The sequence below is a fragment of the Leptodactylus fuscus genome, chromosome 8 (genome assembly GCF_031893055.1).
Source record: "Leptodactylus fuscus isolate aLepFus1 chromosome 8, aLepFus1.hap2, whole genome shotgun sequence".
In the NCBI taxonomy this organism is placed as follows: Eukaryota; Metazoa; Chordata; class Amphibia; order Anura; family Leptodactylidae; genus Leptodactylus; species Leptodactylus fuscus.
Window position 1 is genome coordinate 3,026,634 of NC_134272.1, and position 14,882 is coordinate 3,041,515.

The 14,882-nt window shown below is 49.7% G+C and overlaps 1 protein-coding gene across 1 annotated transcript in view; it reads right to left on the minus strand.

The window, feature by feature from the left end:
• Positions 1–1,742: 1,742 nt before the first annotated feature.
• The window catches only part of LMTK2 (lemur tyrosine kinase 2), a 49,051-nt gene continuing 35,911 nt past the window's right edge, over positions 1,743–14,882 (minus strand). The window contains exons 8-14 of the mRNA XM_075284876.1: positions 13,706–13,790; positions 12,427–12,548; positions 11,871–12,020; positions 7,782–10,275; positions 6,893–7,025; positions 6,097–6,351; positions 1,743–4,325 (exon numbers count right to left, since the gene is read on the minus strand). Of these exons, the coding sequence (XP_075140977.1) occupies positions 4,297–4,325; positions 6,097–6,351; positions 6,893–7,025; positions 7,782–10,275; positions 11,871–12,020; positions 12,427–12,548; positions 13,706–13,790 (3,268 nt within the window). The 3' untranslated portion in view covers positions 1,743–4,296. The remainder of the gene's footprint in view (positions 4,326–6,096; positions 6,352–6,892; positions 7,026–7,781; positions 10,276–11,870; positions 12,021–12,426; positions 12,549–13,705; positions 13,791–14,882) is intronic.

The following is a 14,882-nucleotide window of genomic DNA, read 5'->3' on the forward strand; positions in this document are numbered from 1 at the left end:
GTCTGCCAGGAGAATGGCAGATAGAGCTCAGTCTAGTTTACATCCCGCGGATGTTCCTCATCGTATTACCTATATAGAATCTATAGGGGACTGAGCGAGTGCGGGGTCTTCATTGTGGATACATAACGGGGGGATAATATCCTGATGCACAGACACATATCACATCGTACACGTCTATAACATATACAGTAACTAGTCTGCACTATAGTTATGGCCTGTAGGTGGCAGCGCTATGACTGGGGGTAATACAAGGGCTACCAGAGGACCCCAAACACCCTCCTCTGTAAGTAGGGCCCCCCCAGTCCGTACAAGAGGGCAGGTCCGTCCAGCTGTGACCATTAACCCTATAACAGCTGCATGCGATTTTATATGTAATATTTATTGCTCCAATGCATCCAAGAGTGTGTGTGTACAACGCTTAATCAGATGAGGGAGTGTCCATGATTACACAATACGAGGGTCTGTACACCATAAGTGGATGATTTCGGGGTCAGACTACACGCTGTGTTTGTAGTCTGTTACCATGTAGATAGATACTAGGAAATAAATAACATACGTGAGACGTATAGTGTTACACTGTCCAAGCTCTGCCCTCCCCCCACCGCTACCAACCTCATTATCTATAATGGCCGACTGCGCCCAGGAGATTTACTGGAGCCGCCCCCAATCCTGATACCACAGACCCTATAAAGGGGAGAACTAATAAAAGAAACATCCACAAATATACACAGCAAATAGTAAGACTCCGAGAGCAGCCATAGGGTCCGCACCTATAGAAGGGGAGGCCGAACACAAACAACGAGACATCAATATAATACAAAGCTCACAGTAGACCCCCCCCATAGCAGCAGAGAGAGGACCCGTCCCATCAAGGATCAGGCCCGTCAAGTCACGATTAGAACATCCACCCAGGAGTACCCCGAATATGTGCAATGAGTCCGGGATCGCCCCAAGTACGTGCGACAAGTCCGGGATCGCCCCGAGTACGTGCGACGGGTCCGGGATCGCCCCCGAGTCCGGGATCGTCCCGAGTACGTGCGAGGAGTCCGGGATCGTCCCGAGTACGTGCGAGGAGTCCGGGATCGTCCCGAGTACGTGCGAGGAGTCCGGGATCGTCCCGAGTACGTGCGACGAGTCCGGGATCGTCCCGAGTACGTGCGACGAGTCCGGGATCGCCCCGAGTACGTGCGACGAGTCCGGGATCGCCCCGAGTACGTGCGACGAGTCCGGGATCGCCCCGAGTACGTGCGACGAGTCCGGGATCGCCCCGAGTACGTGCGACGAGTCCGGGATCGCCCCGAGTACGTGCGACGGGTCCGGGATCGCCCCGAGTACGTGCGACGGGTCCGGGATCGCCCCGAGTACGTGCGACGGGTCCGGGATCGCCCCGAGTACGTGCGACGGGTCCGGGATCGCCCCCGAGTACGTGCGACAAGTCCGGGATCGCCCCGAGTACGTGCGACGGGTCCGGGATCGCCCCCGAGTCCGGGATCGTCCCGAGTACGTGCGAGGAGTCCGGGATCGTCCCGAGTACGTGCGAGGAGTCCGGGATCGTCCCGAGTACGTGCGAGGAGTCCGGGATCGTCCCGAGTACGTGCAACGAGTCCGGGATCGTCCCGAGTACGTGCGACGAGTCCGGGATCGCCCCGAGTACGTGCGACGAGTCCGGGATCGCCCCGAGTACGTGCGACGAGTCCGGGATCGCCCCGAGTACGTGCGACGAGTCCGGGATCGCCCCGAGTACGTGCGACAAGTCCGGGATCGCCCCGAGTACGTGCGACGAGTCCGGGATCGCCCCGAGTACGTGCGACGGGTCCGGGATCGCCCCGAGTACGTGCGACGGGTCCGGGATCGCCCCCGAGTCCGGGATCGTCCCGAGTACGTGCGAGGAGTCCGGGATCGTCCCGAGTACGTGCGAGGAGTCCGGGATCGTCTCAAGTACGTGCGACGAGTCCGGGATCGCCCCGAGTACGTGCGACGAGTCCGGGATCGCCCCGAGTACGTGCGACGAGTCCGGGATCGCCCCGAGTACGTGCGACGAGTCCGGGATCGCCCCAAGTACGTGCGACGAGTCCGGGATCGCCCCAAGTACGTGCGACAGGTCCGGGATCGCCCCAAGTACGTGCGACAGGTCCGGGATCGCCCCAAATATTTGCAACATTTTTTATTTATCAGTCAAGTCCAGCAATGCAACAGGCGAGAACTGTGTGAACCCGGTCAAAATGGGGAGAGAACTGGTTAAATAAGGGAAGAGAGCAGCAGGCGACACAGGAGCAAACAGGAGCCCTGCTGTGGTGCTAGATTCTGCAGAACACCAGGGCCAAACTCGGAGAGCCCCCCCATAACATCACCTTGGTATCCTTCTCCCCTCAGAGGACCCCAGTTATGGAGACCTGTCCATGTCAGGCAGCAATAAGACCAAATTCACATATTACATTTTTTCCCCCCCATGTTCTTCACTGTTCAGTTTTCTTAGAGGGGAGTGAGAGGGTCCGCGCTCTCCTGACAGGCCTGTTTTGGAAGCTACTTGTACTCAGCCTCTTTCCTCTATTGGGTCTTATTCACACGGTCACTTTTAGCCTTACAATTTGGGGTCCGGGGCCTTCCAGCATTGACTGATTTTTCACAACTTTTAAAAGGTTATATATAAGTGGACAACTAGGTGTGCCCATTGCACCTGACAACAGGGCGGGGCACTCCTAGAAAGTGGGCGGGGCTCGTTCAAGCATTTCCAGAAAGGAAAATGGAGACGCCAAGCAGAGAGTCAAGAGAAGAGAACGCTGCAGATTTCTATCATGTGAAATACAAGTATTTACCAAACCGGCCATGCCAGGGGGTGACCGGGGTCTACAGGGGAGTGTCCAGGATTTTAAGAAAGTCGCCTAAGAGCAGGAGGGGAATAAAGTTATTATTAGGATAGGGGATAACTTCATGATCTGTAGGGTGCGACCACAAATCCAGAGAGCGGTGGGTCAGGCATGTGCCCCGAGTCCAGCACTCCGCAGGCTACGGCATTGCCATAGAGATTGAATTGAGCAATAGGGAACGCACTCAGCTTCCTACTCCATCAGTATGGGGAACCTGGGCCCCCATTCTCAGGATCGGTGAGTGCCTAAATGGTCAGACCCCCAGCGATGATAATGTTATAACTTCTTAACTTGGTACAGACCGTCCTCAATCTGTTGGACCCTCACAGGTCCTGCAGCAATGACATCAGTCATGTGACAGCGGCAGACAGTTACTGGCCTCAGGAGTCACATGTCATATATACCAGTATGACCACTGAGGCTAGTGTCTGGGTACACTGGTCATGTACATGAAGTGCGGGGCATCATCGCTGCAGCACTCAGTGGGATCCCAGTGACGGGTTATTAGCTGGGAAACAATGGGTATTTTACACCATTGCCCGCTCTTATGTTCCCATCTTCAAACCCCAGAGATCCCCACACAAAACCACAGGGCAGTAAATCTCAGTTATGCATCAGATCAATCCCATAAACCCTCCATCATGCAACAAGCGTCACAGGCCGAGAACTAGGCAGATATCATTATCCAACCCATTCTGAGCCCTGGTACTGGGATTATGGGTACAGGAGTGGCCCCCACCCGATCAGTAGTCTCCGCCGAGCACCCACATACAATATGTATTTCTGAAAGACGCAGAATGGAGATCCTAAACCTAAGAAGGAAGTATTGCTGTTAACCCCCCCCCCCAAAAAATACAGCATATAAGTCTGAGCGCTCGCGTCGTCCCAGCAGCAGCAGCTTCTTACACGATGTACAATGCAAAGAACACAAACATTCATACAGATAAAATTTATAACAAGCAGGTTTGTTTGTTTTTATCCTCTTAACAATTAAAAAATCCTGTACAGATATAGATATGCGAGAAACATTACAGTGCAATAAGAAGCAATACATAGTCAGGAACGTCATCGATACGACATGGTCACTTACCCATTATCATTACATAAGCACGGACACTGCAGATACTTATACACCTGTATGTACACACTATTTGGGCACAATAAGATGTCGAGTTCCCAGTCCCGACCCCACTGAGCGCCCTGACTGCAGTTACATCTTCACATGTACAGACAGTAGCAGCGCTGGGGGAGGGGTCGAGCACGGCTGGAGGAGCGCAGGGGAGAAATCGCATTGCACAATAGTCATTTATACTGTCTGTACATTTTACATGCAGCACATGTCCCCGCGCCTCTCCGATAAGAGATCCCAACATTGCACGTATGTCCTCCGCCTAACGCGCCCGTCAGCAGCCGCTCCTCAGGTATGGAGTCAGTCCTTCTCGCCGTCCTCGCTGCTGCCTGGTTGGAGAGAATGGGAGATGACATTTTAAAGGGAAATGCAGAAGTAGTTGAGACGTCTGATCTAGTGAGCGCCAGTGACCTGACGGGGGGCAAAACCCCCAAACCACTGCTGATAGAGGGGTGTTGTGTCTTAAAGAAGACATTTGGATAGGCTAGTAGCCAAGAGGTCACAGCTCTTAGTATAGTCCTGGAAAACTCCTTTACAAGCCCCCTGCCCAAAAAACTCACAAATGAAAAAAAATAAATAAACACTAAACAGTTAAAGGAATTTTATAGCAAATAGAAAATAAGGTGAGAACGGCTAGAGAGGCATGGTAGCATAAAGGGGTCCTCCGCTCTCCTCCAGGTCACTGGGCTCCATGTCCTATCATCTCTGACACACAGCAAAAGCTTGGAGATACTCCCTCAGCCAATCACAAGGCAGATCAGTGACCGGACTCTGCAGTGATTGGCCGAGTTGGTGTCAGGACATTTCGTGTGTGCCGGGCAATACCAGGGGCGAGGCCGGGCCGGCTAGAGACTGGAGGCAACGATGGGTCACAGAGAGGTGCAAGTCACTTTATTTTGCTTGTACTGATAAACCCCTCGGACGTCCTGCTGTACCAGGGCTGACACTGAGTAAGCTAGGGGGCACTATTGCACCAACAGACTGGCCCTCTGGAGCCCAGATAGTACTAAGGACGTCCTGCACACATTTGGCAGTGCATTCACCCCTGCAGACAGGCTGGGGAGATCATAAGACTCCTCGCAGCAGCCTTCGTGTCAATGAGTTGTTGATCCAGTACCGCGCTCCCCCAGGGCCTGTTTAGCATACAATGCACACGCTATGACCGCCATTGACTGGCGGGGCAGGAATCTGTACACGGACCAATGGCAGCTGCTAGCTTGTGCTATACACACACGATGCAAATACTGTTTAAGGGAACACTAGGAAGGAAGATAGAAATGAAAGAGTAAACAGGAGATTAACTTTCCCGCAGTGTTTGTCACCCTCCGAGATCTTCTGCATGTTCCTAAAGCAAACACGCTTGTAGACACCTTGCACAGGACACAGGTGTTCGCTTTCTCCTAAGGCTGAGTTCACACCTGCATTGTTATTTTCAGGGTTCCGCTTCTATAGGGGGGAGGGACAGCGAAATAACAGCAGAGTCAGGTCAGTCACATGACTGGCAGCGACAAGATCGGTCAGACTCGCCGACTATAGAAGGGTCTGTCGGGTTTGGAGGGGATCCGGCACCCCAGAATCTGGTTATGTCTGTCAGTCACGTGATCCTTCTGCAGCTCAGCCCCAATCAATAGAATTGGACGGGGTTATGGACCGTATACTCAGGACATACATTAATATATCTAATAGCCCAGCTTTCCTCTCACATGACCCAGAGTTGGATCTTCTGCACCCCACAGTGTAACCAGGGGCCAGTATGTCTATAAGCTAGTGGCGGTATATAGAAAGTAATGGCCCCCATCACCCCAGCCTACATTCCCTCTCGCATTCAGCCGCAGTAAAACATTAACCCCCGCGCGGGCGCTCCACCTGCTCCTCTCTCAGAGCCGCACATCACACATCTGCTTCTATCACACATTAGTTCAATGTCACTTTACAGCTAATCTGGAAATAATAAAGTCCAGATGATTTGTTCTTTGCAGCCATCTTATCACTGGGTATAATGCAAGAGCAAACAGCTACGTAACCTAGAAAAGTTGTGTTTCTGGCCGGCCCGTACCTGGGGGGGGGTCTAGGACACGACATAGACAAGCGAACACTTACCACCCTGCTCTATATCAGAGTCTGTCAGGTGCGTCAGAGAAAAATTTGCGATGTTTGCTGGCGAAATGGAGAATCTTGAATAAAAGGGCGCGGGTGGATGGGTCCAGCTCTGATCAGGGCTCCGAGGTGGTGGGGGAGGGGAGAAATATTTTGACGGATTGACGGACACTTTGGAGCCGATGGGGTTTGCTGGTGGTTTGTTAATAAAAGTCGGCTCAGGAGATGTGAAGTCGTCGTCCCACTCGAAACCGCCACCTAGGAATACAAGTCTATTAGTATACAGCAGGGGGTGACTGACAACACAGCGGAGGGTGCAGTAAAGCTGACAACTTGGGTTAGGGGCACGTCCACAGCATGTTATAGTACAGCGAGGTGGAGGAGACACTAACATCTACAGGGGAACCGACCAGTGGAGCAGATTTTATAGTCACAGCATATGGACTTATCCGGGAGTTTCACCCTTCACATTGCACAGGGAGGATTTCACAGCAAATCGACAACCCAAGTAACAGACGTGGATTCTGCCAGAGATTTGTGGTGAAACTGCTGCAGAAAGTCCCTCAGGGCGAGTGCAGATGTGATCAGGGCGCTCGCACTTATACAAGCTGCTGCAGACCTTGTCCTGATACATTGCAGGTTTTTCTGCTTCGTCTTCTCTAAATCTCATCCACACTTACTCTACTGTAATGTGTGGGAGCCTTGTGGTGCAGGATGTGTGCTGCAAACCTGCCATGTCTGAATGCACTCCACAGAGTCATTCTACCCAACCATCACAGCAGCCGCCATGTCCCCGTACCTTCTTCATCAGTGGAGCTTTCAGAATTTGCAAATCTATAACCAGGGGCAGATGGAGACACCGGACTGCTGTTACTAGACCTTTGGCTGCTGGCGTCCAACGCTCGGGATCCTAGCTCTTTGGTTGGGGTTTCCTAATTTAAAAGAAAAGAGGATAAAGTGAATGAGTGTTTTAGATAACAGGTAAGGAAGGACAGGACCAGAAATCTAACAATGTCTGTGGCCTGGAGGATACGCTACTGCCGAACAGAAACATCGTCATTTCCCATCATGAAACCAAATTTCCATTGCAGGTGCAATAATCTCGGACTCTGCCGGCTACAAGGAAAAGCTGGTAATAGAGAACACAACCTGCACAGCATTGCAGATCCAGAGAGAAACAACAAAAACAGCAGCAGTCTCCTGAATACAGAAGTATTCACAGAAACACATGGCCATGGCGTATTCGGGCGGGTTCACACTTTACCCAATCCAGCCGGTTTCTGTATTCTGCCCCAAAAAACTGGACAGGGGATGGAATCCCAGCAGTCAGGTTTCAAACCCATTCACTTGAATGGGCTTGCATAGTGACCGCCCGTGTGCGTTTTCTGCCTGTCCGCGGCGAAACCATTTTTCTTTTAGTGTGACACAAAGTCGGTTATACAGGACTTTGTGTCCAGTTAAAAAAAAATGGTTTCACCGCGGACAGACGGAAGACACACACGGGCGGTCACTTTGCATGTCCATTCAAGTGAATGGGTTTGAAATCTGACCGCTGGGTTTCCATCCCCTGTCCAGTTTCTCAAGGCAGAATACGGAAACCCGCCAGATGCGCAAACCGGAGATGTGAACCCGCCCTTACTGGGGAGTTTGGTTTCCTTTCACATCTGCAATGAAATATAGGTCATTACCTGATCAAATAGGTAGATGGTGACATCATCGAAAAAGGAAACCGCTTTCCTGCTCCTCTTCTCCTGCTTGTCGGACAGGGGCTTGCGCACTTTTATTAGGCTTTTCAAGTTTTTCCCGTCATCCGTTTCCATGTGCACAATAGGAACTGGGTGGACGGTGTCGTCTTCACTGTCAGAGCTAAAACTGTGCAGGTTAAAGGCTCGAATATCGTCATCAGAATCGTCGCTGTTTTCATCCTCTTCATCGGCGTCCATGCCGTCCTCAGATAAGTCAAGCAGGCCAGAGGCATCCAGCTTTCCCAGGTATTTCCCCTCCATATCAGGCTCTTTAAGCTTCAGTCCTTCACTGTGGCTCAAAAATGGCAGCTCTTTGATCGCGTTCACGGAGCAGAAAACCTCCGAAGGACCAAAGGGGTTCACAATCTCCTCATCGTTTTCGGAGGTGACGTCATGTACTGACGGATCTGCTACGTTCTGGTCTGAACTCAAAGACAGATCTGCAGCCCACTCCCCCGGCACAAGGACCTTCCTAGGAAAGCTACTACTAGTCTTCTCTTCTAGGACGTCTCGTTCGCGTGGCGGAGAACCCGTACCGTCACTTTCAGCAGCTTTGATTTCGGACACATCAAGCTTCTTCTCAGTCTCAGAGTCATTATCAGAGAAATAAGCGGAGTCTCGATAGGAGTGGTTACTGCCATTGATAGATTTGTGTGTTTTACTATCCAGTTCCCCGTCATTCGCCCCAACCTCTGATATAATAATAACAGGCGCAGCAAAAGAGGACGCATCGGGATTGGCTACAGAATGGCCGGAGGAGCCATTGACGTGCGAGGTCCACTCCGGAGATTCAAGGTTCTCCGTCTCGTAGCCGCTATCGGCAGGTTTGTCAGAAGGGGTGAATTTGTGCGATTCGTCGGCCTCTAGAATATTTTCCAGAGAGTCGAGAGAGTCTGGGGTTCCTACGGATGGTACCAATGACTGCGTACAGTTTGAGGCGCTATCCTCTAACAAGCTGTCGTGACTGGACGAATCCAGGGAAGTAGAAGTCTTTACAAGGAGTGGAGTTATATTAAGGTCCCCATTGATAAGTTCTCCAGGTTTCTTAGCATCAATAGTGGAACCCTTGAGAACGGGTTTAGGAAAGGCTTTGTCGTCACCTGTAACATCATCATGAACCTTACCAGCGTGATCGAAGGATCTGTACAGATCAATACTTTCTGTAACCGATCCAACTGTGTCCGTTCTTACAATGTCTTTAGTGTAATCTCTTCCAACATCCTTGGTTGTGCTTTCAAGGTCCTTTCCAGAAAGTTGGGTGTCCTTGGGGATGTCTTGGAGAAAGTCCTCATGTGCAGCATTACCTGCTTGTTCTAAGTCCGTTCTATGGGCAAGATCTGGTTTACCTGTCAACACTTCATCAGAGAAATTGAGGAAGGAGGTATCGAGGTCCGCCAGTGTGAGCTCAATGTCCAGGTCACTAGTGTCTTCAAAAATGTTCTTAGACCCGACATTATTCGGTGCCGACTTTGGATGGTCGGACAATAGGTTTTTCTCTTGCAAGAAAAAAAAATTGTCTGAAAGTTCTTCCAATTCGGCCAATGCTAAATTTGTATCTGAAATACTGTCAAAGAGGAAAGTATTTGCGTCAAAGAGACTCTGCCCCCCCTTCTTGGATCCGCTCAGAGGAGACTCGGGATCAACAGCATTTTTTTTTGTAAAGTCAGAGAAAGTCACATCGTCTGGAAGGTCAAGACGATTTACAGGTTCCTGGAGTGGAAAAGAGGGGCGGCCCGAAACATAAAGGTAATCGGGAATACTTGACTTATTGGGCACTGCAGAGCAATTGTTATTGTTACTGGCCCCTGCAGACCCGAGATCGGCCAGAGCAATGAACTGGAGATTTCCATCTTTCCGTTCTTTGTGATCGCTGCGGTTATCAAAGTCCAACCTGCTTTCACCTTGCTCTTCCAATCGAATGTAATATTCATTAGAGACAGAGGCGTTGTGAGCGTCAAACACCGGGACAACCTCTGGGACAGAAAGGGTCTCTTCTCTGCTCGCTTGCTCCGCTTTTCCTTGCCCTATTTCTGCAATAGATTTCTGAAAAACATCTACAGGCACCGGGAAAAACAGGCTATTATAGTTCACCGTCGCGTCCGAGTCCGAGTGACTGTGCTCCTCGAAGTGATCCTCTTTGGCGGCCTCCCACACGTACTCGAAGCTGAGCCCCTGGCTGGTTTCGGTCACAGTAAGAACTTCATCTAGTTCACGGCCCAGCTCGTCGCCATTGAAGTGCTCCAAGATGGGAAAGGCCAGATTATTCACTGCAGGCTGCCGGTTGTTAGTGTTTGGTTTCAGAGAGTTCCAGCGTTGCTCGAAGTCGGCTTCAGTCTCCCTTTGGCTTTGCATCCGGAGGTATGTCAGTAGTCGGTGGACTTCTTCTGCTGTGAGTCTTTTATCTGGAGGTAGCCAGCAGAACTGCAAGACTTCAAACCTTAGAAGAAAACGCAAAGACAAGACAGATGAGCCAAAGCAGGTATCTAGATCACACACTAAAGACACTTCTTATACAGGTCTATGGAGACATTTACACTATCATGTCCCTTGCCATCAAAGGATAAGAGCAATGGACACTATTAGCAGTAGAAACTGGAAACTGAAGTTCAGCACAAAGCCCCTGGACTTTCTTCTGCCATGTCTATTACTTTTGCACATGCAGGGCTGCTTCTTTCATTACAAGACAAGTTCTGCTGTCGGTATTTTTGCACTTGCCCTAGCCCCATGATAAGGAATCAAAGCTCTGCTTTTTGGCCAGGTTCACACACGTGAACGTGGACGCCTTCCTGCACTTGTATTACAGCTGCAAACTCCGACCCGCACAGCCAGCACCAGATTCAGAGGGTGCCATTAGTTCAAGGCCTAAGGCCTGCAGCTTGGCTGAGAGGAGCCATAAGACAAAGTGCAAAACTCTCTTGTGAAACTAGCTGAGCAAAGTTTCTCCGGCTCGTACGGTCATTCCTGATGTTATCAAATTGAAAGTGTTAGAATTGAAGGGATTCTTCAGTCCAGGAAACAATGCAAGTCACACAGTGCCACGTTGTCTGAGGAGATAGCGTTGTCAGAAGTGCGATACGGCTGTGACATGTCTAAGGCCCATCCCTTATTGTGCAGCAAAGATCACCTGTATTGTAGAGAGACGTGAAACTACCTGCAGAGTCGCTTCATGACCACATCAGTTGGGGGGCGCCCACAACTATTATGCTGTCCGGGTAAGTTCACAGCACTACGTCAACTTGCACATAACTATATCTAACCTGGCTGATCAGCAACATGATCCGAGGCGTAAAGGTGGAAATCAAGAGAAACTGAAATCTACTGAAGATTACTAAGTGATATCGCCGATCCTTGGTCCACTGTTTTGTCAAGTGCTAGAACCGGCCTGGCCAAATCATTGGCATCAGCGGTCACGTTAGGCCCCAGCAGTGAAATCACCGGTACCCAATGTGACCAGTGAGCGGCCGCAGTGGCCCTGAGCTTCTACAGTCACTGGATGGAACAGCGGACACAACAGGGATAGGCGAGGAGCAATTTATTTTTTTACCAGGCATTTCCTTCACTAAAACCACAAAACAATTTTCTTTTTATATTGTAAACACAAATATTACCAAAAACTGAGGCCCGGTTCACACTTGTGTTCAGTATTCCGCTTGGGGAGAGAGAGAAGTGCTGCTTGCAAGACACCGAGCGGAAACAACACGGACCTCATTATAGTCTACGGGGTCCGTGTGGTTTCCTATATAATTGTTTTTTTTAATGCATATAGGTTTTCGTTCAGGGGTCCCCGATGCGGAACACTGAATGCAGGTGTGAACCGGGCCTAAGACATAATAGAAGGTGAGACAACCCTACAGGGGAGCCCATGAGCAGCGTTTAGCACCTATCTACAGGGTACAGTGGGTGATAAATACAGGATCATTGGCAGCCCGGCCATCTAGGTTTCTAGAATGGGTGGAGGTCTCTGCAGTTGGGCCCCCAGTGATCAGACATTTACACCAATCCTTTGGATATCTGATACAGGTTAGTCATTACCATCTGTCTGCATATGGCTGCTCAAGCTGAGGTTTAGGAAGTTTCACTTCTTTCTCTTTTATAACGTAAGTTAAGACTTCGTTGTCTGAAAGCTCGGCGTAAGGTTTGGAGCAGCTGTCAAAGAGTTCCCAGAGAGTTACACCCAGAGACCTAGAAGAGAAAGCACAAAGCTATTAGCACCAATAGTCAGGAGAAAAAAGGGGATCGTCTGCTGGAGACACCCCGAGATATAGCTAATGGATGGACATAAAAGCGATCCAGTGGTCAGGACCGGCCCCGTCTGCTCTGGGGCCCAGAGGTCGTCTCCATACACATTTATGGCAGCCACATGGACTATCCTCTGACGGCCGAGCATATGTGACCAATGAGAGGGCATCAGACCAACCACCAGGGGGCGCCCTAACAAATACTAACCACAACACCTACAGACAGGGGCATTATGTGAAGAATCGGTACACTCTGCATTATCCAAAGGAGTAAATCAATATTAATTTATGTCACCAATCTTCACCTTTAAACCACTTTTGCTGTTTTTAGTCGGGGACTTGTGACCTACCAGATATTGCTGGCACGGGTTTGATCTGCAGCGATCACTCGTTCTTGATATAACGTCACTAGCTCTGGCGCCATCCATCTTACTGGGATGAATTTCTCCTCCGAGGTCTCCATGTAGTCGTCCTGCAAAATAATTAAAGAAATAATAAAGATCAGTTTAGAAAGAAAAAAGATGAGTAAGAGGACATCAGGGAAGGACAGACAATAAGCTCAAGTATCTGCCAAGGACAGGTCAGACGAGAAGGTCCTGCCCTGTGAGGTTACACGTCACCAGGGTCTATTATTCTGACTGGCCATTAGAGAATTCTCAGCACCAAACCCAGACAGGCAGCCATATAAGTGCCGACGTTCTCACCTGTAGTTCACAATCCCTTACACCCCCTCTCAGGCCTCTACATCTGACTATATATATATATATATATATATATATATATATATATATATATATATATACACACACACACACATATACACACACACGTATACATATATATACCATATAGCCAACACTGTCTGTATCAATGTGTGGTCTCAGAGGTTAAGGTTCTGCTGCCACCTAGTGAGGAAGTGTCAAACTACACAATGTAATTAAGAGTCTGCTAAAAAAACACCTACAGAACCTTCCCATATATACAGAAAATATTGGTACACATGGGCGATCCTTCAGGCCAACCGGAAGTTCAGGGGTCTGCAATATCTGGTAACACAACTGACCAGTAATACATTGGTATAGCGGCATCCAGATTCCAGGCCGGGGCCACATTGAGAGCTCACGGTGTGTTAGTGCAGGCAGAATTGCTTCAGCTAACCCTCATTACAGTACCGGTGACGTGGACTGAACAAACCCTATACACTCGCTGCAGAAAACCCGCAGTGAGGAGAGTTTAGGACCAGCCGCACCTCAGTGGTCGCTGCCTATTCTGTAGATTTGCACCAGACTCTCTTTGCTATGGTTGGGTCCTCTGCAAGGTCTCACACAACACATGGCCCGGCTTACAGGCTTATTCCAGCCAAAGGCTTGTATCCTCTGTTCACTGTATTGTATGGGGTCTAAGAATACGCATGTCAGGTGCCAAGTGTGCAAGTTATATACATGTGTATTTGTGTGCAGGAGGAAAGGGATTCATCATAAGCTTTAGTAAATGGAGTCAACCACAGTTCTGTGTAACAAGCCATGAAAGAAATCAGAAGTTCCTAAGAGCAATGATAATATTACAATGTGATAGAGCAAAGGAAATCCGGAAGGTCAGAGATAACCAGGTCCTGGGGCAGCCGCTCACCTTGTACCTGCTGAATCCTATTCCGTAATCTCCGATTTTTACCGTCAGATCAGATGTCACAAAGCAATTTCTTAAGGCCAGATCACTGGAAAACAAAATAGGATGGAATCAATGAGATATGGAGGGAAAACGACAATATTTAAGATGTCAACCTATACATAGGATACAGATGTGTCAGTTCAGTGCAGGTCTATCAGGTGCAGGCATTGTACGCTGCGCTATTTGCAGGCCTCCATCATTCAGTATATACCTATATAGTCCCGGTCAGTTCAGTGCGGGTCTATCAAGTGCACACCTTCTTGCTTCGCACTGTTGAAGGGCAATTCGGGGATGGCGGTTGCATCTTTCAACACAATGGAGCACCTGTTCATACTGCACGGCCTGTGGCGGAGTGGCGACACCACAGTAACAGCTCTGTAATGGACGGGCCTGCACAGACTCCTGACTAGAATCCTATAGAACACCTTTGGGATGTTTTGGAACGCCGACTTGGTGCCAGGCCTCACCGACCTACATGGATACCTCTCCTCAGTGCAGCACTCCGTGAAGAATGGGCCGCCATCCCCCAAGAAACCTTCCAGCACCTGATTGAACGTCTGCCTGCGAGAGTGGAAGCCGTCATCAAGGCTAAGGGGGGGCCAACACCATATTGTATCCAGCATTACCCATGGAGGGCGCCACCAACTTGTAAGTCATTTTCAGCCGGGTGTCCGGATACTTTTGATCACATAGTGTATGTCAGTTCAGTGCAGGTCTATCAGGTGCACACACTGTACGCCGCGCTATTTGCAGGCCTCCATCTTTCAGTATATACCTATATAGTCCCGGTCAGTTCAGGTGTATCAGGTGTACGCATTGTACGCCGCGCCATGTGTAGGCCTCCATCTTTCAGTATATACCTATATAGTCCCGGTCAGTGCAGGTCTATTAGGTGCACACATTGTACACCGCGCTATTTGCAGGCCTCCATCGTTCAGTATATACCTATATAGTCCTGGTCAGTGCAGCGCAGGTCTATCAGGTGCACACACTGTACGCCGCGCTATTTGCAGGCCTCCATCTTTCAGTATATAAATATGATACAGATATGTCAGTTCAGTGCAGGTCTATTAGGTGCACACATTGTACACCGCGCTATTTGCAGGTCTCCATCGTTCAGTATATACCTATATAGTCC